Source organism: Arachis stenosperma, chromosome 4 (genome assembly GCF_014773155.1).
Source record: "Arachis stenosperma cultivar V10309 chromosome 4, arast.V10309.gnm1.PFL2, whole genome shotgun sequence".
Taxonomy (NCBI): Eukaryota; Viridiplantae; Streptophyta; class Magnoliopsida; order Fabales; family Fabaceae; genus Arachis; species Arachis stenosperma.
The window spans coordinates 61135731-61163418 of NC_080380.1; the positions used below are offsets into that span (position 1 = coordinate 61135731).

The 27688-nt window shown below is 36.7% G+C and overlaps 1 protein-coding gene and 1 non-coding gene across 2 annotated transcripts; one reads left to right on the forward strand and one right to left on the reverse strand.

The window, feature by feature from the left end:
• The first annotated feature begins 13419 nt into the window (after positions 1 to 13419).
• LOC130975035 (uncharacterized) lies at positions 13420 to 13950 on the forward strand. The gene has a single exon (XM_057899871.1). It carries the CDS (start codon positions 13420 to 13422, stop codon positions 13948 to 13950), a length of 531 nt encoding a protein of 176 aa, XP_057755854.1.
• A 6898-nt stretch (positions 13951 to 20848) lies between these two features.
• Positions 20849 to 20952, reverse strand: LOC130977185 (small nucleolar RNA R71). Its single transcript, XR_009084889.1, has one exon. It is a non-coding gene; the product is annotated as a small nucleolar RNA R71 (small nucleolar RNA).
• Positions 20953 to 27688: the final 6736 nt, after the last annotated feature.

Here is a 27688-nt window from a genome sequence, read left to right on the forward strand (position 1 = left end):
AAGCAAAAAGCTACAAGTCCCGCTCATCTAATTAGAACTAATATTCATTGATATTTTGGGATTTATAGTATATTCGCTTCTTTTTATCCTATCTGAATTTCAGTTGCTTGGGGACAAGCAACAATTTAAGTTTGGTGTTGTGATGAGCGGATAATTTATACGTTTTTTGGCATTGTTTTTAGGTAGTTTTTAGTAGGATCTAGCTACTTTTAGGGATGTTTTTATTAGTTTTTATGAAAAATTCACATTTTTGGACTTTACTATGAGTTTTTGTGTTTTTCTGTGATTTCAGGTATTTTCTAGCTGAAATTGAGGGACCTGAGCAAAAATCTGATTCAGGCTGAAAAGGACTGCTGATGTTGTTGGATTCTGACCTCCCTGCACTTAAGATGGATTTTCTAGAGCTACAGAACTCCAAATGGCACGCTCTTAATTGCAGTGGAAAGTAGACATCCAGAGCTTTCCAGCAATATATAATAGTACACACTTTATTCGCGTTTAGATGACGCAAACTGGCATTCAACGCCAGTTCCATGCTACATTATAGAGTATATCACTACAACAAATAAGGGTTTTCACAATGGTCAAAAACCGTTGTCGTAGATCGAAAAACTGTTCCCAAAACTTTAGGCAACGCTTTGGCAATGGTTTTTGATCTGTGGTATATGCGGCCGTTGCTAATGCTCAAAGGCAACGGTTTTTTACCTAAGGCAACAGCAACAAAAAAGCCGTTGCCATAGTTACTGGTATAGACAATGGTTTTGACAACAATTTTTAAAGAACGGTTTAGAACCGTTACTGGATAGGCAACGGTTTAAAACCGTTCTCTTTCATGACATAACGGTTTAAAACCATAACTGAATAGGCAACGGTTTTAAACTATTGTAGTTTTATTATTCACAAAGCCAACGGTTTTAAAGCGTTGCCATTAGTGTCATTTTTTGGCAACGGTTTTAATACCATTACCATTTTATAGTTGTCTTTGACAACGGTTTTAACACCATTGCCTTTTGCGACTTTTGACAACGGTTTTTTGTAATATAATTCTTTATTTACAAGAGTTTTCTCATGAAAGAAATTAGTTCCAACTTTTTTTTAATTTAGTGTCAATAAATAACCTAAACTATTTGAATCAAATTACTAAAGAAAACTAATTGAACATTTACCATCAAATTTGACTTATAAAAATTGTTGTAAGATCCACAATTACATTATATCATTATTGCAAAATAATATAATACTAATCTATGTCATAACTACTTTTACTTATATCATCATCATTTTTCAAAATACAATAATACTATAGCCTAAAGATGGCAATTTCTTCATTTTTCTTCAACAAAGTTGGTGTGGTAACTCAGCTTGAGTGGACTCTATTGGCTTCAATGGCAACTGCTCCATATAAAGAACTAGAAAGAATCTTAAATCTGATCTTTATCTGTATAAACATTTTTGGCATATTAGAAAACCTGAATACTAAGCATTATAAAGACAAACACAAAGTTATGTACCAACATGTCTGGATCATATAAATCATGGATTTGAAGCATCAATTGGGAACAGAAACTTGTAATAATTTTCAAGCAACTTGTTGAGAAAAAGTTTTACCTGTGTACTCCTTCTATGCAATATCCAAGCAACCACATAAGATTTTTATGTCAAACATGGCCTATAGCTTCCACTTCAACCCTGAATTCTTTCTTTGCTTGTCCCCTGTGAACTCAGTAACCAATTCAATTAGTTAGGTTGATGGAATTTGCCTTGGTTACTAGTCATGCCCCTTATCCACTTGAATACCATTTTACTTCAAGTCTTCAAGGTTAATTTCCATAGTTGGACGAGGTTGAAGACTTGGAATAAAAATTGGTTGTTGCACTTGTGTATTATTTCCAACCTAAGATTCTATATCAAATAAATTCTTGCTCAGCATCTGATGCTCCTATCAAACAACATAAATGAATGATTTACTTAAACTAATAATTCACCGAACACCAAATAACATATAATTCTAAAATAGTTACTTGAGGAAATCAAACCTAGTCCCTTCAGTTATACACCTTATGGATACTTTAACAATTGATCTACAATTTGTTTTAGGGTTTATTTTCCTATTTTTTATATAAAAATAATCAATAAAATTGTCCATATCTAGCAAGGTAATTGTTATATAAAAAATAATCAATAAAGATGGAGATACTTTCCACAGAAAAAATTTTCTTAAATAGAAAACTAGAAACTTAAAAAACAAAGTAAGAGAATAAACATAATTCTTTTAAAAAGGAAGTAAATATAATTCTCTTCAAGCTTACCATGCAATTGAGGTTGCACATGGGCACCATTCTGTATGTTTCGAGCAGCAGAACCACTATTAGACTCTATTATATTACTCTAGATTATCCAACTTGTGCATCGCTAGACTTCTTGTTAAACCTAGAACAAGCAACAAGCAACACACAAAATTGATTAAAATACTCCCGCACGCGCACACACACACCTCACACAAAACAAATCACACACTCATCTCACCCAAAACTCAATTTCCACACATCCAATATCCATTGAAAACCATAATCTCTTCCTATTCTCTTCAAGCATCTTATCCAGCTCTTTCCTCTCTTTTCTAGCTTGTTCCTGCACCATATAAAGAATCCCCAACCAAATGAAGACATTGTCTTTTCTGATGCTTTGAAATCATACATGTATCATAAAAATGATATGAGACCAGAAAAATAAAAAGAAAACTAATTAGGACCTCAACCTGCATTTCTAGAAGAAGATACTACATACTATTATTGTTATTAGGCACAGAACATAGCAGTGATGATAAATCATGCAAATAGTGGTTCAACATTTGTGTTGATGACATTTTAAGGCCAGAGATGTTCACATGATAGATGATCATCAAGAAAGGGGAAGTGTTGTGTTGTGTCAGAGAAAACGTCCCACTTTTTTAATTGACTCACTGGGGGTGTAGAGGGACATCATCCAATTGTCTTTACAAACAACATGTGACTTGTGCTATGCATTCATCCAATTTAGTACTACCTAAGCATCAAATCTTACACCAATTTCATAAAACAGATAGAACAAAAGTAATAATAATAAATATACAAGATTGCAACACTAACCTTGGATTTTGGTTGAGTGGTTTAAAGAAATATGCCATATTTTAAGAACATTAAGCAAATTTAGATACAACAACAACAAAACCTTCTCATACTAGATAGGTTGGTTCCTAATTTTTAGATGCAAATGGCAAAGTAATATATTGGTCAAGCTTTTCATAGACACACTTTCAGTATAGTTTCCTGATGATTGATAATGTTAAGGAGTGAAGATAGTGAAAGAGATAGTTATTTATGTAAGAAGGTTCAGTATTAATCTAGAATTAAACCTGGAAATAGCATTTCTTGTGTAATTTGATTAGTATAGAACACTGAAAGGGATTCATTTAAGGATGAGTGATTTGAACATATTTTAAAGATACTCAAAGGTACCAAGATTACTACAGAATTTATTCACACTAAAACAATTGTTGAAAATATGACAATTTTAGTGCTTGAAACTCTCTCGCACTATAATACTGTATATATGATCCAATTAACTTTGTAGGCATTCTAAAATTAAAACTATTAAACTTTAAAAATAAATCCCCTACCTCAGAGTAGGAATTGATTGCGACAAACCCCTTTTTCTTAATCCATGGCAACAACAGCAACATTTCCGATCACTTTCCAGCAGTAGCAGCGGCACTGGCGCAGGGAAAAGGCAGGGCAGTTCAGACCAACAGCTCCAGCAACCTCCTCTGACGAGTTCTGTCCCTTTCTCCATCGCTGTTTTGTATCGCAGTAAACTATTAGTAGCAGACGTCTCGATTGGTACCAGCGGCGAGTTCCAACAGTTGAGGATTGAATGAAGTTGCAGCGGCAAGGAAGACGGCCATGACAGTAGCAGCAACCCCCTTTCTGCGGTGACGGCAACAGAAGCTTCGCTGGCGGTGAGTGTGACTCGACGGTGAGTGTGGCGGATTGGAAGAATATGGTGGTATTTGCAGCTCCGGGGAAGGCAGAACGGCGATAGCGATCGTGGCTCTAGTAAAGGTGACGGCTTCTTCTACTCCTCGTCGCGGTCCTTGGCTTGCATCTCCCCCATCTCAATCTCGGGCTTCCCTCAGCAACACAGAACTGACGGCGGCTCAGACGGCAGCGGTGACCTTGAAGCACGACGGCGACGAGGTGTTGGTGGCGGGACAGCTCCGTCGCAGACTCTGTCTCCCTCTCACGCATGTCGTTCTCTTCCTCACATCTGACTCTCTCTCTCTCTGTCACCCCTCTATCTTCACCTGACGATGACAACGACAACGGTGGAACCTTTCCCGGCGCCATCCCCTCCCTCGCTTCTCCTTCCTCTTCTTCTCCATTTCCCCCTCGAGCTCCTCTTATTTCTCGTTTCTCCCCTTTTCTTTCCTTCTGTGTGTGTGAGTTGTGTTTAATTTAGGGCACAAAGAAAATTTGGGATAATAGGGTTTAAATTAAGAATTTTTAGAATTAGGATAAAATATATATAAGTAATATAATAATTTTTATAAAATATTTGAGATCAAATAATAATTTAAGATTTGAATATAATATTGTAAAGATTATTTTTGGAGTATATAAAATTTTATTTACTAATATATTATTGATTTTAAATAATTATTTTTAATTTAAATTATAAAATGAACATACTAATCACATTTTATAAAATACAGTTTTAATCCGAGAATACCAATTATTTAGATTATATGATATAATTTTTTGTTATTTTTTTATTACTAAAATTTTAATTTTAATTTGTATAAAATAATTAATTATAATAAAAATTGTACATAACTATTAATGATCTTAAATTTAAAGTATTTATAAAAATCAATTTAATTATTTCTAACATATTAATCTCTAAGAGTTCAATTTAATAAAATAAATCGTAATTTATTCATAATAAAAATTCTTTAAATTAAATTACCTAACACTTCCATTATTGAATTTTAATTTTAAATCACATGAAATAACTAATTATAAAAATTATATAAGATTATTAATTAACTTAACTCCATATATTAATAAAACTAATTTAATTACTCTTAAAAGATTAGTTTATAAAAATAAGGAGTTCAAAATAAAATAAGTCACAATTTATTTATATAATTATTTGAAATTATTTTTATTGGTATTGTTTAATTTGTATAATTATTTAAATAATATTAGAAAATTATTGTTTCATAAACAATTGTTGTAATGGTTGTAAAATCGTTTTTTAAAATAGTCAAAGAGAACGGTTTTATTTTGTTAGTATAGCGTAATAAAAATTTGAACTTCAACAGCAACACTGTAAAAACCGTTGTCTAAAACCATCTAATAGAACGGTTTTAAAGTGTAGCATTTTGGCAACGGTTTTTATGTGTTTCTTTTATATAATTATTTAAACAACAATAAAAAACCGCTGCTTAAATACAAATCATGGTAACGGTTATAAAACCGTTCTTTAAAGTAGTCAAAGAGAACGGTTTTAATTTGTTGCTATAAAATAATGAAAAATTGAATTCAACAGTAACACTATAAAAAACCGTTGTCTAAACTTATCTAAGAGAACGGTTTTAAAGCGTTACAAAATTTGGCGTTGCTAAAGGCCATATTTGTTGTAGTAAAACGCCAGAAACACCTCACAAACCAGAGTTAAACGCCAATTACACGTTACAACTCAGCGTTTAACTCCAAGAGGAGCCTCTGCACGTATAAAGCTCAAGCTCAGCCCAAGCACACATCAAAGTGGGTCCCGGAAGTGGATTTCTGCACTTTGACTTATTCTTGTAAACCCTAGTAACTAGTTTAGTATAAATAGGACTTTTTACCATTGTATTAGTCGTCTTGGTTATCCTGGTTCCCTCTTTGGGGCCGGAACCAATGAACACCTTTATCACTTATGTATTTTCAACGGTGGAGTTTCTACACACCATAGATTAAGGTGTGGAGCTCTGCTGTACCTCGAGTATTAATGCAATTACTACTATTTTCTATTCAATTCAGCTTATTCTTGTTCTATGATATTCGCTGCGCTTCAACATGATGAATGTGATGATCCGTGACACTCATCATCATTCTCACCTATGAACACGTGACTGACAACCACTTCCGTTCTACCTTAGATCGAGCGTGTATCTCTTGGATTCCTTAATCAGAATCTTCGTGGTATAAGCTAGAATCCATTGGCAGCATTCTTGAGAATCCAAAAAGTCTAAACCTTGTCTGTGGTATTCCGAGTAGGATTCAGGGATTGAATGACTGTGATGAGCTTCAAACTCGCGAGTGTTGGGCGTTCTGACAGACACAAAAGGATCAATGGATCCTATTCCGACATGATCGAGAACCGACAGATGATTAGCCGTGCTGTGACAGAGCATTTGGACCATTTTCACTGAGAGGATGGGAAGTAGCCATTGACAATGGTGACGCCCTACATACAGCTTGCCAGGGAAAGGAGTATGAAGGATTTGATGAAAGTAATAGGAAAGCAGAGATTCAGAACGGACAAAGCATCTCCATACACTTATCTGAAATTCCCACCAATGATTTACATAAGTATCTCTATCTTTATTTTATGCTTTATTAATCTTTATATTCGAAAATCATTATAACCATTTGAATCCGCCTAACTGAGATTTACAAAATGACCATAGCTTGCTTCATACCGACAATCTCCGTGGGATCGACCCTTACTCACGTAAGGTATTACTTGGACGACCCAGTGCACTTGCTGGTTAGTTGTGCGAAGTTGTGACGAAGTGTGATTCATATTTAAGAACACCAAGTCTATTAGCGCCATTGTTGATGATCACAATTTCGCGCCTACCAATGAGCAGTGTGCAAATAACAGCTAGAATAATTGTTTGAAAATTCTCCAATAAATTATATTTGAATTTTAAGGAAGAGTGGTTTTCTAGTGATGGAATTGTGAAAAGACCAATTGATCACGTACTATAAAAGCTTGTAAAAATAGATCTCATAAAACTAACCAGATGGTGTATTGGAACAGCCATAAGGGTTCCAAATCTTCCATTGATGCGGCCAACAATCTCATGCACCTGACTCGTAAGCTTTTGATTTGTTAAAGCATTTAGTAAATAAATCTTAATTAATACAGATGAAGAAGGTACTGGTATGACAAGAAAAAGAAGACACAACAGGAAAAAGAAAGGAAAATAGAAGGACTTTTTGTTCATTTCTAGTTTATATTTACTGTATCACATGTCTTCATAATTTTGTGAAGGAAAACTGATAACAGGAAACAAGAAATGTAGAATGGAAAGAAGAATGATAAATAATAACCAAATAGGCCCAATATGTGAAAACAGAAAATAACACAATTTTAGATATAGAAAAATTGTAACCAACTAAGATCACAAAAGTGACCATAGAGAGCAATGCCTTTTAAAAGAAATAATGTATTATTTATTGTTAATGTTTATTAAAAACCATACAGTATGATAGGCAACATTTGCCTTAGCCTACAGAAGTTGAATCCAATTCTTACTCTTTGAGAATATGACACAATGTCCTAAAAAAACTCCAAATGTGAAATACTCTGAACCATAAAATATAAGTGGCAACAAATAAAATAAGATGACAAGGAAATTAAAACAAAAATGCATGTATATATGTATTTAAAGAGTAAAAATATAAATTAATTGATAAATACGATTCAAGTAATAACTATCATGTCTAAAGAAGAAACATGCAATCAGGAACATCTGTCCTAGTTGGTACAGCAATTTGCAACAAGACAACTTTATCACGCCAGTATGAGTTCTCCTCAAATGCCAATATCTTCTGCGAAACTTCTTTGATCATATAAACTACAAAATGAAATAATAATAGTAAAATAAAAAAATGGTGTTAAATAAATAAAATGACAAAAGTTAAATAAGCATCAACTCAATTTCCTTCTCATCAAACTTAGTACTATGAATCAAGCAACTCAATCTTGAGATTTCAATTAGTTCAAGCAAGTAAAAGAGCTCATTAGGTCAAATGCAGATGAACCAAGTGGTGATGAAGAAAATTAAACAAAGTAAAAGCATTAATAAGAGAGTTATATATATAGGTACCATAAAATCAATGGATTTTTGGTTCATGCAATACTCCTTTGATAAACCTAAATTTTGTGGTTTATCTTGTGCTTATTTCGGGAGATTTTATCACCTTTTCCCACATTTATTCAATGAAATAGCATAGTTTTGTAATTCTCCCTCAATTTGTGCTTAAGTGTAAAAACATACTTTTTAGGCCCTTAAATTAGTGATTTTGATTCACCTTAATTCCATTCGATGCTTTGATGTGTTTGTTAGTGATTTCAGGTTCATAAGGCAAGTATTGGATGGAAGAAGTGAAGAGAAAAGCATGCAAAGTGGAGAATGCATGCGAAAACAAGGATTGGGAGTGCATCAATAGACGCGCGCGTGCACCAGGCGCACACGAGCAGAGGTGACGTCGCATGGCGACGCGTACGTGTACATGACGCATACGCGCGGATAGGAAAATTGCCAGGCGACGCTTACGCGCACATGACGCGTATGCATCGATGCTCGCACGTGGCTCATTTAAAGACAAAACGCTGGGGGCGATTTCTGAGCTGCCCAGGCCCAAATCCAACTCATGCATGAAGATATTTCATGCAAAATTGAAGCTAGAGCAAAGGGGGAGCACTTAGTTAGCCATGATGAGCCTTTAGTTAGTTTTCTAGAGAGAGAAGCTCCATCTTTTCTCTAGAATTAGGTTAGGATTAGGTTAAATTCTCTTAGATCTAAGTGTAATTTCTTGAATTCATCTTATTTCCTTCACAATTTCTTATTCTAATGCCTTAATTCTCTAGTTTCTCTTGTTAATTTCTTGTTTTGCCCTCTTTTATGTTGATGAACCCTTGTTGGATTTTCTTTTCTTTTAATGCAATTTTATGTTTCCATACTCTCTTTGATGTATATTTTCATTGATATTGTTGATTTCTTGCTCATGATGGTTATGGATCTTGTTAATTCTTGCAATTGGTGATGTTTACTTTTCTAGCACTCTAGTTGTTTGATATAATGCTTCCTTTAGTTTTTGAGTAGTTTTCTCTATTCTTGGCCTAGGCTAAGGGAATTGAGTGACCTTAGTCATTGGGTCCCAATGAATTGGTGATTGAGGAGGGTCAAATTGATAACCATTGACTCTAGCCTACTACTAAGTTAATTAGTAGCTAGGTTAGGACTTATGGATTGATGTTGATTAAGCTGATTTGACGTACCTCAAGCTTAGGAGTAGATTATACGTACTTAAAGCTTGTGGAGGTAGACTTAACCGGTTGGCTCTTCATAATTATCAATATGTGTTTTGTAGACAAGGATGGTGATCTCAATTACCTATGTCTAGTCAAGAGTATCTTTCTTTTATTTTATTAGTTAATTGTTCATTTACTTTCGCGTCCTTTATCAATCAAACCCCCCTGTCCCTTCATAGCCAATAATCATTCACTTCATTGAAATTCCTAGTGAGACGACCCAGAGTCTAAATACTTCGGTTAATTCTTATTTGCGATTTGTTACTCATGACAACTAAATTTTTGATTGGGAGGATTGTTTGTTCGTTTAGAACTATACTTGCAACGAGAATTTAATTGAGAAATTCTAGACCATCACAACAATTGCACCTCATCATCCTCATGCTGTTGAAGGTCTTGAGAGAAGTTCTGTAAATATGGGAAGAAGGCACCTGAGGCTGAGATTGGAACATAGAGTCCAGTCAGCAGCAAAGCAGAAGCAAAATAAGAGGTAGTGATGACAAGTCATCTTATGCTAGTTTTACAAGCATTTTTCATTAGTTTCATTAGGTTTTATGCACTTTCTTGCACAACAAGTAAGTGATTGGAGTGGAATTTTATGATTATTTTGAATCAATCAAACATTAATAATTTTACACAAAATCATAAAGTTTATGCTAAAATTTATTGATTTTATGAATGATGCAAAGACCTTATAATTTTGGGGAGACTTTGATTGCTTGTTTGGTTGCTTGTAGGTGAAGAAATGAAGAGAAAGGGGAAGCAATTAGGGAAGCGTTGCGTTAAGAAGAAGAATGCCATGCTCACTAGCAAACATGGCTAGTGTTCACTTCTAAAGTGAGCGTGACGCTCACTTTGTTACCTTTTTCGAGATTTTCAAGCTTGGGGGAGAAAGCTCGTGCCATCCGTACACTAGAAGCGCTCAAAATTATAGCGTAGCGCTCACTAAGGCAGTACTGGGCAAGGAAACTCGCGCACCAAATGGTGCAACACTCAAACAAAGGAACATAGTGCTCAATAAGGCATCGCTAATGTGAGGAAGGCACGCACTAAAGAACCAGCGCTCAAAATTTGAGCGTAGCGCTCAATAAGGGAGCGCTATAAAGAAAACTTGCGCACGGGGGATGCCCACCTGGGGAATGAAGGTAGCGCTCATCTCATGCATGGAGCGCTCCACTGGAAGGAGCTACAATGCACCCCAACCCAATTTAATTCAAGGCCAACCCAAAAGCCCATTCTAATTGCTCAATGACTGAAAATAGAAAGTGTATAAATAGGATCAAATTTGATTTGGATGAGATCGGACCTTTAGCTCACTTTTAGTTTTCTTTTAATTTTCCTTTTGAGAATTTGGGAATTGGGATCAGATCTAAGTTTTCTTTCTGTGTTCGTTTTTATTTCTTCTACAACTTCCATTTTCTATTTTGGGTTTTGGAACTCAGATTGAAGAACTCCGCTGAAATTCTTCATCTGAGAATCATCTTTTACTTTTCCTCTTTATAGTTCTAAGAATTTGAAATTGGATCTTAACTTTCTTTTCTATTTTCATTTTAATTCTTCTGCAATTTCTTCTTTATTGTTTGGTCAATAGAGTAATTGAGATCTAGATTTGCTTTCTATTCTTGTTACTCTTTTGCAATTGTCAATTTCTCTTTTAGGATTTCATAATTGAGCTAAGCTTTCTTGCTGTTTTGATTTTTCTGCAATTTTTTATTTCTGTTTTGGTTCTTCTGCAATTTCTCCTCATCTTATACTTCTCTGATCTACTGCAATTTACATTTTCTAGTTCAGCTTTGAATCCCAATACCCAAATCCCTTTATTCTTCATGCAATTTAAGTTTCCTAGCAATTTAGATTCCACAATTTACGTTTCTTGTACTTTAAGTTTCAGTCATTTACCTTTCTTGTAGTTTAAGTTTCAGCTTGTTTACTTTCTTGCACTTTAAGTTTCTGCAATTTACTTCTTCTGCACTTTAAGATTCAGCCCATTTTCATTCTCCCTTTTATTTTCTTGCAATTTTACTTCTGTTAATCAAGTTTCACTCAAATCATCAAATATTCGCTTAACTAAATTCATCACCTAACTAAAGTTTCTCAATCCATCAATCCCTGTGGGATCGACCTCTCTCTTGTGAGTTATTACTACTTGATGCGACCTGGTACACTTACCGGTGAGTTTGTGTGGAATCATTTTTCCCTCATCAAATTTTTGGCGCCGTTACCAGGGATTGATATAGATTGACAATGATTAAGTGGGTTGATAATCTAGATTAAGCACTTTTTTTGTTTTTTTATCAAGCACACTAACTGTTTAAGACATTGTCTCTACTAATCCTAACTGCACTCAAGCTACAGAGTGCGCTGTTTGTGTTTCTTGTTGTTTTGGTTGCATGTCAGGAGAGAGAAGAGGTGACTCCATTTCTTTTGATCCTGAACCAGAGAGAACACTCTTGAGATGGAGAAGAGAAGCAAGAGGGAAGGGAGTTGTTGGAGAAGAAGAATCAGTGGAAGAAAATCAAGAGATGAAAGAGAATCCCCCTAATCCACCAGATGGAGTGGCTAACAATAACCCCAAAGGAGGGTTCTAGCCTCCTACACCTTCCCCAATGCAAGACATTGTGGGAGTAGCATACTCACTCCAAATGTTCATGCTAATAACTTTGAATTGAAGCCTCAACTCATCACTTTGGTGCAAAACAACTGTTCTTATGGAGGAGGTCCTTTGGAAGATCCAAATCAGTACCTAGCCATTTTTCTAAGGATATGTGACACAGTTAAGACAAATGGTGTACACCCAGACATCTATAAGTTGCTGCTATTTCCATTTTCCTTGAGGGATAAGGCTACTCAATGGTTAGAAGCATTTTCCAAAGAAAGCATCAATAATCGGGAGGATTTAGTGAGCAAATTTTTGGCTAAGTTTTACCCACCTCAGAGGATCAAAAGATTGAAGACAGAGGTGCAAACCTTCACCCAAATGGATGGAGAATCACTTTATGAGGCTTGGGGGAGATACAAAGCATTGATTAGGAAGTGTCCACTGGAGATGTTTAATGAATAGGACAGACTTCAAAATTTCTATATGGGATTGACTTTAAAATCTCAAGAAGCTTTGGATTATTCTACTGGAGGATCAGTGCAACTAATGAAGACAGCTGAGGAAGCTCAAAATCTCATAGACATTGTGGCAAATAACCAATACTTCTATGATCATCAAAGGCAACGCCAACCAGCTCAAAGGAAGGGTGTATTGGAGCTGGAAGGTGTGGATACCATTCTGGCATAAAACAAGGTGACGCATCAACAGATTCAACAACAAATAGAGATGATGGCCAAGAGGATTGATGGTCTTCAAGTTGTAGCAGTGAACACTAGAAATCAACCATCACCAACATGGGGACAAAATGAAGAAAGCTATAAAGAGCAACAGTCTGAGCAAGTCCAATACATGCACAACCAAGGAGCTGGACAAAATGAGTTCCATGGAGATACCTACAACTCATCTTAGAGGAACACCCCAATTTGAGGTGGGGGAGACAACCAAAACCAATAGCCTTGGCAGAGAAACTCAAACCAGAACAATTCCAAAAACATAAACCATTAAAACCATCAAAACACTAACCAAATTTAATACAGAAAACCACAAAATAACCAACCCTCATCCAACTATTATCCACCCAATAACCCCTCAGCTAACCAAAATAACTATCATCCACTATCAACATCCCATAATCAACCATAACCACCCCAAGAATCTCATAGGATCTCCAATTAAGGAATCTGGAATCTGGAAAGGCAAATTGGCCAATTGTCCAAGCAAACAGTGGCTGAAAGAGCACCCAATGCATTACCAAGTGACACCATTCCCAATCCCAAAGAAGAATGCTAAGCAATCTAATTAAGGAGTGGAAGAACCTTGGTGAATGAAAAAGAAGCTAACAAGAGGCCAGCTGAAAATGATGAGGCCAGCAGCAAGGAAGAAGTGACACTTAAGGAGAAAAAGGAATAGCCACAAGCTTCAAAGAAGGGAAAGCAAATCATGAAGGAGCAATCACAAAGAGGAAGATAATGAAGCCTTACACCCCTCCTCTGCCATATCCTCAAAGATTTCAGAAGGAGATCAAAGACCAACAGTTTTTCAAATTCCTAGATGTTTTCAAGAAGCTGGAAATCAATATCCCACTTATTGAAGCATTGGAGCAGATACCTCTGTATGCAAAATTCCTCAAGGAGCTTATTAACAAGAAGAGGAGCTGGAATGAAAAAGAGACAATGATCTTAACCCAAGAGTGCAGTGCTGTCATCCAAAGAGGTCTTCCACCAAAGCTCAAAGATTCAGGAAGCTTCATCCTATCTTGCACTATAGGCAACAGAACATTGGACAAAGCCCTCTGTTATCTAGGAGCCAGCATAAACTTGATGCCTCTCTTATTAATGAAGCAGCTTGCAATAGAAGAACTCAGACCAACTAGAATGTCACTTCAAATGGCAGATCGGTCACTCAAGATACCTAATGGAGTGGTGGAGAATTTGTTAGTGAAGGTTGGAAAATTCATATTCCCCGGTGACTTTGTCATTTTAGACATGGAAGAAAAATGACATAACTCAATTATCTCGGGTAGACCTTTCTTGGCCACAGCAAGGGCCATTATAGATGTAGAGAAAGGTGAAATGATCCTCAGGGTGCATGATGAGCAAATAATCATCAATGTCTTCAAAGCTATGGAACACCCCCCTGAGAGAGCACAGCACATGAGAGTGGAAATGATAGAAGATCTGGTGGAGGAAGTGCTTGAAGCGACCAGTCAGGAAGAGCAAGAAGGAGAGATAGAAGCAGCTCAAGATGTCTCAAGGGAACACGTGACTGAAAGCTCTTCTGAAAGCAAGGCAGAGGAGAAGCCAACCCAAGAATTGAAACCTCTTCCTCCACACCTTAAATATGCATTCCTTGGTGCAGCATATAGCTTTCCAGTGATCATCAAATCCACCTTGAATAAAGAAGAAGAAGGAAAACTCCTTGCTGTATTGAGAGCTCACAAAGGTGCATTAGGGTGGACCATTGATGACTTGAAAGGCATAAGCCCTGCCATATGCATGCACAAGATATTTTTGGAGGACAATTCCAAACCAGTGGTTCAACTTCAGAGAAGGCTAAACCCTACAATGAAAGAAGTTGTTCAGAAAGAAGTAATGAAGTTATGGAATGCAGGGATCATCTATCCTATTTTTGACAGCTCATGAATAAGCCCGGTTCAAGTGGTGCCAAATAAATGTGGGATGACTATCATTGTTAATGAGAAAAATGAGCTCATTCCCACACGAACTGTGACATGATGGAGGATGTGTACTGACTACAGGAGGTTGAACGATGCCATACGCAAAGATCATTTTTCCCTCCCCTTCATTGACCAAATGCTTGAAAGGCTAGCTGGCCATGCATATTACCATTTTCTTGATGGATATTTTAGCTATAATCAAATAGTAGTTGACCCCATGGATCAGGAGAAGACATCTTTGATCTGCCCCTTTGGAGTCTTTGCATATAGAAGGATACCATTTGGATTGTGTAATGCTCCAGCTACATTTCAAAGATGTATGCTATCAATCTTCTCAGACATGGTAGAAAAATTTATTGAAGTATTCATGGATGATTTCTCTGTTTTTGGTGACACTTTCAATGCTTGCTTGCATCATCTTACCCTAGTCTTGAAACGGTGCCAAGAAACCAATCTGGTTTTAAATTGGGAAAAATGCCATTTTATGGTACCCGAAGGAATTGTTTTTGGCCACAAAGTTTCAAGAAAAGGGATAGAAATTGACAAGGCAAAGGTAGAAATTATAGAGAAACTTCCTTCACCAACTAATGTGAGAGCTGTTAGAAGCTTCTTAGGACATGCCGGATTCTATAGAAGATTCATCAAGGATTTTTTTAAAATAGCTAAACCACTAAGCAATTTGCTGGTGGTTGACAATCCTTTTGTTTTTGATGAAAACTGTAAGCATGCCTTTGAAACTTTAAAAACCAAACTCACAACAGCACTAATCATCACACCCCCAGATTGGGAATTACCTTTTGAACTCATGTGTGATGCAAGTGACCTTGCAATTGGTGCTGTGTTGGGACAAAGGAAGGGCAATTTACACCATGTCATTTATTATGCAAGCAAAGTATTGAATGAAGCTCAGAAAAATTACACCACAACAGAGAAGGAATTATTGGCTGTGGTTTATGCGTTTGATAAGTTAAGATCATACTTGATTGGATCTAAGATTGTAGTTTACACTGATCATGCTGCCCTTAAGTATTTGATGTCAAAACAGGATGCCAAACCAAGACTCATCAGATGGATATTGCTCATACAAGAGTTTGACATTGAGATAAAGGATAGAAAATGGAGTGAAAATCAAGTCGCTGATCATTTATCAATGCTGCCAAAAGAAACAAATCAAGAAGCTTCACATCCAGTAAACGAAAGCTTTCCTGATGAACACCTTTTGCAAATCCAACAAGGCCCTTGGTTTGCAGATATTGCAAAATATAAGGTTGGACGGAAGATCCCTCAAGAACTCACCAAGCAACGGGTGAAGAAGCTGCTCAATGAAGCTAAGAAATTCTTGTGGGATGAACCATTCTTATTCAGGAGGTGTCCAAATGGGATGATTAGGAAATATGCTCCTGAGAATGAAATGAAAGATATACTGTGGCACTGCCATAATTCAGCCTATGGTGGTCACTTTGGACCAGAAAGAACGGCTACCAAGGTACTCCAAAGTGGATTTTATTAGCCAACCATCTTCAAGGATGCCAGGGAGTTCGTTCATCTATGCAATGAGTGCCAGAGAGCTGGAGGATTGACAAGAAGGAATAAGATGCCTCAAATCTACATCTTGGAAGTAGAACTCTTTGATCTTTGGGGCATAGACTTTATGGGCCCTTTTTCACCTTTATACTCCTTCAAATAGATACTTGTGGTAGTAGAGTATGTCTCAAAGTGGGTGGAAGCCATAGCAACAACTACATGTGATGCACAAATTGTCCTTCAATTCCTTAAGAAGCACATTTTTACTAGATATGGAGTGCCTAAGGGTCTTGTCAGTGATGGTGGTAGCCATTTTTGTAACAAACAAATGGAAAAACTACTTCACAAATACAGAGTGATGCATAAAGTAGCCACACCATATCACCCACAGACCAATGGCCATGCAGAGCTTGCAAATAGGGAGTTGAAGAAGATTTTGGAGAAAACCATGGGGAACACAAGAAAGGATTGGGCCAGAAAATTAGAAGATATTCTCTGGGCATACAGGATAGCCTTTAAAACACCTATTGAGAAGTCCCCTTTTCAATTATTATATGGCAAGTCCTGTCACTTCCTTGTAGAGCTTGAGCATAAAGCCTTCTGGGGCACTAAACTCCTCAACCTAGATTCTCAAGCAGTAGGAGAGAAGAAACTACTGCAACTAAATGAGTTGGATAAGTTTAGACTGGAAGCCTATGAGAATGATAAGATCTACAAGGAAAAGGCTAAGAGATGTCATGACAAAAGGATCTCAAAGAAGGAGTTTAAACCAGGATAGTAAGTACTCTTGTATAACTCCAGGCTCAAAGTTTTCCCTGGTAAACTCAAGTCCAAATGGACTGGTCCCTACTTAGTGACAAAGGTTCTTCCTTATGGAAGCCTTGAACTTATGGATGAAGAAACAAAGGACATCTTCACAGCAAACGGTCACACGATGATGAGCGGATAATTTATACGCTTTTTGGCATTGTTTTTAGTAAGTTCAAGCTACTTTTAGGGATGTTTTCATTAGTTTTTATGTTAAATTCATATTTCTGGACTTTACTATGAGTTTGTGTGTTTTTCTGTAATTTCAGGTAATTTCTGGCTGAAATTGAGGGACTTGAGCAAAACTCTGAAAAAGGCTGACAAAAGGACTGCTGATGCTGTTGGAATCTGACCTCCCTGCACTCAGAATGGATTTTCTGGAGCTACAGAACTCCAAATGGCGCGCTCTCAACACCGTTGGAAAATATACATCCAGAGCTTTTCAGTAATATATAATAGTCCATACTTTATTCGGGAATTGACGACGTAAAGTGGCACTCAACGCCAAGTACATGCTGCTGTCTGGAGTCAAACGCCAGAAACACGTCACGACCGGAGTTGAACGCCAGAAACACGCTATAACTCGGCGTTCAACTCCAATAAAAGCCTCAGCTCGTGGATAGATCAAGCTTAGCCCAAACACACACCAAGTGGGCCCCGGAAGTGGATTTATGCATCAATTACTTACTCATGTAAACCCTAGTAGCTAGTTTAGTATAAATAAGACTTTTTACTAGTGTATTAGTCGTCTTTTGACCACGTTTCATATTTGGTCTCATTTTTTTTTTATTCTTCATCTTAGGAGCCCATTGATCATGTTTTGGGGGGCTGGCCATTCGGCCATGCCTGAACCTTTCACTTATGTATTTTCAACGGTGGAGTTTCTACACACCATAGATTAAGGGTGTGGAGCTCTGCTGTACCTCAAGTTTCAATACAATTACTATTATTTTCTATTTAATTCTCTTTTATTCCTATTCTATGATATTCGTTGCACTTCAACTTGATGAATGTGATGATCCGTGACACTCATCATCATTCTCACCTATGAACGCGCGTGACTGACAACCACTTCCGTTCTACCTTAGGCCGGGCGCATATCTCTTAGATTCCCCAATAGAATCTTCGTGGTATAAGCTAGATAGATGGCGGCATTCATGGGAATCCGGAAAGTCTAACCTTGTCTGTGGTATTCCGAGTAGGATTCCGGGAATCCGGAAAGTCTAACCTTGTCTGTGGTATTCCGAGTAGGATTCCGGGATTGAATGACTGTGACGAGCTTCAAACTCCTGTAGGCTGGGCGTTAGTGACAGACGCAAAAGAATCAAGGATTCTATTCCAACCAGATTGAGAACCAACAGATGATTAGCCGTGCTGTGACAGAGCATAGGACCATTTTCACTGAGAGGATGGGATGTAGCCATTGACAACGGTGATGCCCTACATACAGCTTGCCATGAAAAAGAGTAAGAAGGATTGGATGAATGTAATAAGAAAGTAGAGATTCGAGAGGAGCACAGCATCTACATATGCCTATCTAAAATTCCCACTATGGAATTATATGAGTAACTATTTACTATTTTATTTTCTGTTTATTATTTATTTTCGAACTTATCATAAACCATTTAATCTGCCTAACTGAGATTTACAAGGTGACCATAGCTTGCTTCATACCAACAATCTCTGTGGGATCGACCCTTACTCACGTAAGGTATTGCTTGGATGACCCAGTACACTTGCTGGTTAAGTTGAACGGAGTTGTGATCACACGTGCCATTACCAGGGATTATTAAGATCCCAATTCATCATACCATGATCTCTTTGGGGTATTTCTGATAGAGCCAATATTTAAATTTCATACAAGTACAAAGAGACCAACTTTGAGTATCATAATTTCGTCCACCAAGTTTTTGGCGCCGTTGCCGGGGATTGTTCGAGTATGGACAACTGACGGTTCATCTTGTTGCTCAGATTAGGTAATTTTCTTTTCAAAAACTTTTTCAAAATTTTTCTTTTCTTTTTCGTTTTTTTCCAAAAATATTTTCGAAACAAAAAAATTTTAATAAAAATCCAAAAAAAAATTTATTAATAAAATCATAAAATTCAAAAATATTTTTTGTTTCTTGTTTGAGTCTTGAGTCAATTTTTAAGTTTGGTTTCAATTGCATGCTTTAAAAATTTTTCTTGCGTTTTTCGAAAATTCATATATTCATGGTGTTCTTCATGATCTTCAAGTTGTTCTTGACAAGTCTTCTTGTTTGATCTTGATGTTTTCTTGTTTTGTGTTGTTTGTTGTTTTTCATATGTATTTTTCGTTTGTTAGATTCCATGCATTAAAGATTTCTAAGTTTGGTGTCTTGCATGTTTTCTTTGCAACAAAAAATTTTCAAAATTATGTTCTTGATGTTCATCATGATCTTCAAAGTGTTCTTGGTGTTCATCTTGACATTCATAATGTTCTTGCATGCATCTTGTGTTTTGATCCAAAATTTTCATGTTTTGGGTCATGTTTGTGTTTTTCTCTTTCATAATTAAAAATTCAAAAATCAAAAATATATCTTTTCCTTTTTTCTCTCCAAGTTTTCGAAATTTTGGGTTGACTTGGTCAAAAATTTTTAAAATTAGTTGTTTCTTACAAGTCAAGTCAAATTTTCAATTTTAAAAATCTTATCTTTTCAAAATCTTTTTCTTATCTTTATATCTAATTTTCGAAATTACACTAACAAGTAATATGATTGATTCAAAAATTTGAAGTTTGTTACTTTCTTGTTAAGAAAGGTTCAATCTTTAAATTCTAGAATCCTATCTTTTAGTTTCTTGTTAGTTAAGTAATTAATTTTAATTTTAAAAATTAAATCTTTTTATCTTTTATCATATCTTTTTCAAAAGTTTTATCTTTTTCAAAATTTTGATTTCAAAATATCTTATCCATCTTCTTATCATCTTATCTTTTCAAATTTGATTTTAATATCTTTTTCAACTAACTATTTGACTTTTTGTTTGTTTCTTATCTTTTTCAAAACCACCTAACTACTTTTTCCCTTTCACTTTTCGAAAATACCTCTCTCTTTTTCAAAAATTCTTTCTAATTGTTTTAAATTTTAATTTTAATTATATCTTATATTTAATTTTCGAAAATACTAATCCCTTTTTCAAAATTATTTTTGAAATTCTCCCTCTCTTTTCTTATTCTATTTAATTATTTACTAACACTTCTCTTCACCTCTCTTCATCTAAAAATCCAAATCCATTCTTCTTCACTCTTCTCCCTTTTCTTCTTCTACTAACATAAAGGAATCTCTATACTGTGACATAGAGTATTCCTCTTCTTTTCTTGTTTTCTTCTCTTTCATATGAGCAGGAACAAGAAAAAAGTTACTCTTGTTGAAATTGATCCTGAACCTGAAAGGACTCTGAAGAGGAAACTAAGAGAAGCTAAATTACAACAATCTAAAGGTAACCTTTCAGAAATATTAGAACAAGAGAAGGAGATGGCAACCGAACCCAACACCAATAATGCAAGGAGAATGCTTGGTGACTTCACAAAACCAACGTCCAAATTTGATGGAAGAAGCATCTCCATTCCTGCCATTGGAGCTAACAATTTTAAGTTTAAGCCTCAACTAGTTGCTTTAATGCAACAGAATTGCAAGTTTTATGGACTTCCATCTGAAGATCCTTACCAGTTTTTAACTGAGTTCTTGCAGATTTATGAGACTGTAAAGACGAATGGAGTTGATCCTGAAGTCTACAGACTCATGCTTTTCCCTTTTGCTGTAAGAGACAGAGCTAGAATATGGTTGGATTCACAACCTAAGGATAGCCTGGACTCCTGGGATAAGTTGGTCACGGCTTTCTTGGATAAATTCTTTCCTCCTCAAAAGTTGAGCAAGCTTAGAGTGGATGTTCAGACCTTTAAACAAAAAGATGGTGAATCCCTCTATGAAGCTTGGGAAAGATACAAGCAGTTGACCAAAAGGTGTCCATCTGACATATTTTCAGAATGGACCATATTAGATATATTCTATTATGGTCTATCTGAGTTTTCGAAAATGTCATTGGACCATTCTGCAGGTGGATCGATTCACCTAAAGAAAACGCCTGAAGAGGCTCAAGAACTCATTGACATGGTTGCAAATAACCAATTCATGTACACTTCTGAGAGGAATTCCGTGAATAATGGGACGCCTCCGAGGAAGGGAGTTCTTGAAATTGATGCTCTGAATGCCATATTGGCTTAGAACAAAGTGTTGACTCAGCAAGTCAACATGATCTCTCAAAGTCTGAATGGATGGCAAAATGCATCCAACAGTACTAAAGAGGCAGCTTCTGAAGAAGCTTATGATCTTGAGAACCCTGTAATAGCAGAGGTAAATTACATGGGTGGACCTTATGGAAACACCTATAACTCATCATGGAGAAATCACCCAAATTTCTCATGGAAGGATCAACAAAAGTCTCAACAAGGCTTTAATAATGGTGGAAGAAATAGGCTCAGTAATAACAAGCCTTTTCCATCATCTTCTCAGCAACAGACAGAGAATTCTGAACAAAGCTCCTCTAATTTAGCAAATTTAGTCTCTGATCTGTCAAAAGCCACTTTCAATTTCATGAGTGAAACAAGGTCCTCCATTAGAAATTTGGAGGCACAAGTGGGCCAGCTGAGTAAGAAAGTCATTGAAACTCCTCCCAGTATTCTCCCAAGCAATACAGAAGAGAATCCAAAAGGAGAGTGCAAGGCCATTGATGTGATCAATATGGCCGAATGCACAAGGGAGGAGAAGGATGAAAATCCTAGTGAGGAAGACCTCCTGGGACGTCTCTCAAGCAAGAAGGAGTTTCCTATTAAGGATCCAAAGGAATCTGAGGCTCATATAGAGACCATAGAGATTTCATTAAATCTCCTTCTGCCATTCATGAGCTCTGAAGACTATTCTTCCTCTGAAGAGGATGAAGATGTGACTGGAGAGCAAGTTGCTCAATATTTAGGAGCTATCATGAAGCTAAATGCCAAGTTGTTTGGTAATGAAACTTGGGAAAGTGAACCTCCCTTGCTCATTGGTGAACTAGACACCTGGATTCAGAAAATTTTACCTCAAAAGAGATAAGATCCTGGCAAGTTCTTAATACCTTGTACCATAGGCACCATGACCTTTGAAAAAGCTCTATGTGATCTGAGGTCAGGGATAAATCTTATGCCACTCTCTGTAATGGAGAAGCTGGGGATCATTGAGGTACAACCTGCCTTATTCTCATTACAATTGGCAGACAAGTCATTGAGACAAGCTTATGGAATAGTAGAGGACGTGTTAGTAAAGGTTGAAGGCCTTTACATCCCTGCTAATTTCATAATCTTAGACACTAGGAAGGAAGAGGATGAATGCATCATCCTTGGAAGACCTTTCCTAGCTACAGCAGGAGCTGTGATAGATATCAACAGAGGTGAATTAGTCCTTCAATTGAATGGGAACTACCTTGTGTTTAAGGCACATGGCCATCCCTCTGTGACAAAAGAGAGTAAGCATGAAGAGCTTCTCTCAGTTCAGAGTCAAGAAGAGCCCCCACAGTCAAACTCTAAGTTTGGTGTTGGAAGGCCACAACCAAACACTAAGTTTGGTGTTAAGACCCCATATCCAAACTCAAAGTTTGGTGTTGGGGCTATACAACATTGACCTGATCACCTGTGAGGCTCCATGAGAGCCCACTGTCAAGCTAATGACATTAAAAGAGCGCTTGTTGGGAGGCAACCCAATTTTATTTATCTAATTTCTATTTTATTTTATTTTATTGTTATTTTGTGTTTTATTAGGTACATGATCATGTGGAGTCACGAAAAAATATAAAAATTAAAAACAGAATCAAAAACAGCAGAGTCACAATCTGAAAAGGTTCACCCAGTTATGTGTCTGTGGCATTTATGTATCCGGTGGTAATACTAGAAAACAAAGTGCTTAGGGCCACGGCCAAGACTCATAAAAGTAGCTGTGTTTAAGAATCAACATGCTTAACTAGGGGAATCAATAACACTATCTAAACTTCTAATTTCCTAGAGAAGCCAATCATTCTAAACTTCAAAGGAAAAAGTGAGATGCCAAAACTATTCAGAGGCAAAAAGCTACAAGTCCTGCTCATTTAATTAGAACTAATATTCATTGATATTCTGAATTTATAGTATATTCTCTTCTTTTTATCCTATTTGATTTTCAGTTACTTGGGGACAAGCAACAATTTAAGTTTGGTGTTGTGATGAGCGGATAATTTATACGCTTTTTTACATTGTTTTTAGGTAGTTTTTAGTAAGTTCAAGCTACTTTTAGGGATGTTTTCATTAGTTTTTATGTTAAATTCACATTTCTGGATTTTACTATGAGTTTGTGTATTTTTCTGTAATTTCAGGTAATTTCTGGCTGAAATTGAGGGATTTGAACAAAACTCTGAAAAAAGCTGACAAAAGGACTGCTGATGCTGTTGGAATCTGACCTCCTTGCACTCAAAATGGATTTTCTGGAGCTACGGAAATCCAAATGGCGCGCTCTCAACGGGGTTGGAAAGTAGACATCCAGAGCTTTCCAGCAATATATAATAGTCCATACTTTATTCGTGAATTGACGATGTAAAGTGGCGCTCAACGCCAAGTACATGCTGCGGTCTGGAATCAAACGCCAGAAACACGTCACGACCCGGAGTTGAACGCCAGAAACACACTATAACTCGGCATTCAACTCCAATAAAAGCCTCAGCTCGTGGATAGATCAAGCTCAGCCCAAACACACACCAAGTGGGCCCCGGAAGTGGATTTATGCATCAATTACTTACTCATGTAAACCCTAGTAGCTAATTTAGTATAAATAAGACTTTTTACTAGTGTATTAGTCGTCTTTTGACCACGTTTCATCTTTGGTCTCAGTTTTATTTTATTCTTCATCTTAGCGGGCCATTGATCACATTTTAGGGGGCTGGCCATTCGGCCATGCCTGAACCTTTCACTTATGTATTTTCAACGGTGGAGTTTCTACACACCATAGATTAAGGGTGTGGAGCTCTGCTGTACCTCAAGTTTCAATACAATTACTATTATTTTCTATTCAATTCTCTTTTATTCTTATTCCAAGATATACGTTACACTTCAACTTGATGAATGTGATGATCCGTGACACTCGTCATCATTCTCACCTATGAACGCGCGTGACTGACAGCCACTTCCGTTCTACCTTAGGCCGAGCGCATATCTCTTAGATTCCCCAACAGAATCTTCGTGGTATAAGCTAGATAGATGGCAGCATTCATGGGAATCCGGAAAGTCTAACCTTGTCTGTGGTATTTCGAGTAGGATTCCGGGAATCCGGAAAGTCTAACCTTGTTTGTGGTATTCCGAGTAGGATTCTGGGATTGAATGACTGTGACGAGCTTCAAACTCCTGAAGGCTGGGCGTTAGTGACAGACGCAAAAGAATCAAGGATTCTATTCCAACCTGATTGAGAACCGACAGATGATTAGCCGTGCTGTGACAGAGCATAGGACCATTTTCACTGAGAGGATGGGATGTAGCCATTGACAAAGGTGATGCCCTACATACAGCTTGCCATGGAAAGGAGTAAGAAGGATTAGATGAATGAAATAAGAAAGTAGAGATTCGAGAGGAGCACATCATCTACATATGCCTATCTGAAATTCCCACCATGGAATTATATGAGTAACTATTTACTATTTTATTTTATGTTTATTATTTATTTTCGAACTTATCATAAACCATTTAATCTGCCTAACTGAGATTTACAAGGTGACCAAAGCTTTCTTCATACCAACAATCTTTGTGGGATCGACCCTTACTCACGTAAGGTATTACTTGGATGACCTAGTACACTTGCTGGTTAAGTTGAACGGAGTTGTCATCACATGTGCCATTACCAGGGATTATTAAGATCCCAATTCATCATACCATGATCTCTTTGGGGTATTTCTGATAGAGCCAATATTTAAATTTCATACAAGTACAAAGAGACCAACTTTGAGGATCACAATTTCGTCCACCACACGGCAAAGCATTACTTGGGAGGTCATTAGGACAAAGAGAAGGAGGTTCAGGAATTAAGTTGAGCAAGAATGAAGGATGTCAAGCTAGTGACAATAAAAGAGCGTTTGTTGGGAGGCAACCCAACAAGAGGTAGATTTCTTTTCTTAACTATTTCAAAAAAAGGGTTAAGTAGATTTATCTGTATTGCAAGGAGCTAAGTTTGGTGTTGCACACCAAAACAATTTAAGGGAGAATGAAGGATGCTAAGTTTGGTGTTCCACCAAAAATCTCATTTAAAAACACATTTCAACCCTCTGCATAAATGGTTAGTAGCTCCAAGCAATCAGAGAAACCACTGAACTATTGTCTGTTCTCTAGTTTTTAATTTTATTACTTTTAGCAAAAGCACAAGGTTTCATGTAACTGATGCATCATAGATAGTAGTAAGTGACTAAGTTTGGTGTTTCCTCACCAAAGTAAGTTCAAGAACCTACAATAATTCATGCATGCTAACCATCTGCCTAAGTGCTTGGAAAAACAAGCAACTTCCCATAATTATGCAGAAAAGACACTCAGCCTCTTAAAAGAATCATCACCAAGGGAAATGCAAGAGTAAAAGATGATGAAGACAAAACGAAAGCTGCAAGACACTCCTGAGAGGTTGTATTGTCACAAAATTCACTCCGCTTTGAAATGTTCTGAATGAGAAGTTGCTGTTTACCTTGATGTTTAGTTCAGATAGTGCAAATTTTGATGTCTGTTAATTGCATTGGTTTAAATGCTTGTTTTCATCTTCATCTGCTTAAATTCATGTCTTGTTTCCCTTTTACATCAATAAGAGAAAATGTTTGAAATAGAAAGTAATTGTCCAATGTGGTAGGAATTAGAATGAAGTTCAGTGGTGGTAATTGCTTGATTGGATGATAAGCTCAACAATAAAAGCTGCAGAATAGAATGTCCTTTGTAGTGAGAACTTAGTTGCTGTGATAAAACCTTCAATTAATGAACATCCCTGGAAAATAAAGAAAAGTAAGAAAGAAAAAGAAAAGAAAAGCCAAGAATTGGCAACAAGAATGAAAAAAACAAATAATAAGGCTAGACACCAATAGCTTGGACCTTAGGACATATGCCTGTGGTGCTTCTTGTACTAGGATATAATTGGACAATTAGCTTCTGATGAGTCTTTTAAAACTTGGTAACTTGGGTTAACTAATCCGGGATTATCAACCGAAAGTCCATTATCAAGAGCAACCTAGCTACAAAGCATTTAGTGATCCAAAGAGATGCTGGGCACCAATGTTCCTAAGAAAAATTGTGAGCCAAGTGTCTGTAGTGAAGAGGTGTTGAGAAAAATTGAGCCAAAAGGCTGCTACAACACTTGACACTGAGCCATCATTGAGAAATAAGCTTTTTAAGCAAAAGAAAGAAGGAAAAATCTAACAGGAATCAATCAAAGAGCAAGGCATTATAGCAGCAAATCTAGTGAATCCTCAAAGAGACATTTCACAGCTAGCAGCTAAGAATAATTGAGCTGCATTTTGTCTGCATAAAACCCCATGAACCAAATTCAATTACCTGCTAAATAAGGATATAAATGCTTCTCTGTTTTATTTCATTTCTTCTCATATTTAGTGCTTGCTTGGGGACAAGCAAGGTTTAAGTTTGGTGTTGTGATGACAAGTCATCTTATGCTAGTTTTACAAGCATTTTTTTGTTAGTTTCATTAGGTTTTATGCACTTTCTTACACAACAAGTAAGTGATTGGAGTAGAATTTCATGATTATTTTGAATCAATAAAAATTATTTATTTTACACCAAATCATAAGGTTTATGCTAGAATTTATTGATTTTATGAATGATGCAAAGACCTTATAATTTTGGTGAGACTTTGATTGCTTGTTTGGTTGCTTGTAGCTGAAGAAATGAAGAGAAAGGGAAAGCAATCAGGGAACCGTTGCGTTAAGAAGAAGAATGCCACGTCCACTAGCAAACATGGCTAGCATTCACTTCTAAAGTGAGCGTGGAGCTCACTTTGTTACCTTTTCAATATTTTCAAGCTTGGGGGAGGAAGCTCGTGCCATCCGTACACTAGGAGCGCTCAAAAGTAGAGTGTAGTGCTCACTAAGGCAGCACTGGGCAAGGAAACTCATGCACCAAATGGTGCAGCGCTCAAATAAAGGAACGTAGCACTCAATAAGGCAGTGCTAATGTGAGGAAGGCACGCACTAAAGAGCCAACGCTCAAAATTTGAGTGTAGCGCTCAGTAAGGGAGCGCTATGAAGAAAACTTGCGCACGAGGGATGCACGCCTGGGGAATGAACGTAGCGCTCATCTCATGCACGGAGCGCTCCACTGGAAGGAGCTACAATGCAACCCAACCCAATTTCATTCAAGGCCAACCCAAAAGCCCATTCTAATTGCTCAAAAACTGAAAATAGAAAGTGTATAAATAGGATCAAATTTGATTTGGACGAGATCAGATCTTTAGCTCACTTTTAGTTTTCTTTTAATTTTCCTTTTGAGAAGTTGGGAATTGGGATCAGATCTAAGTTTTCTTTCTGTGTTCATTTTTATTTCTTCTGCAACTTCCATTTTCTATTTTGGGTCTTGGAACTCAGATTGAAGAACTCCACTGAAATTCTTCATCTGAGAATCATCTTTTACTTTTCCTCTTTATAGTTCTAACAATTGGAAATTGGATCTTAACTTTCTTTTC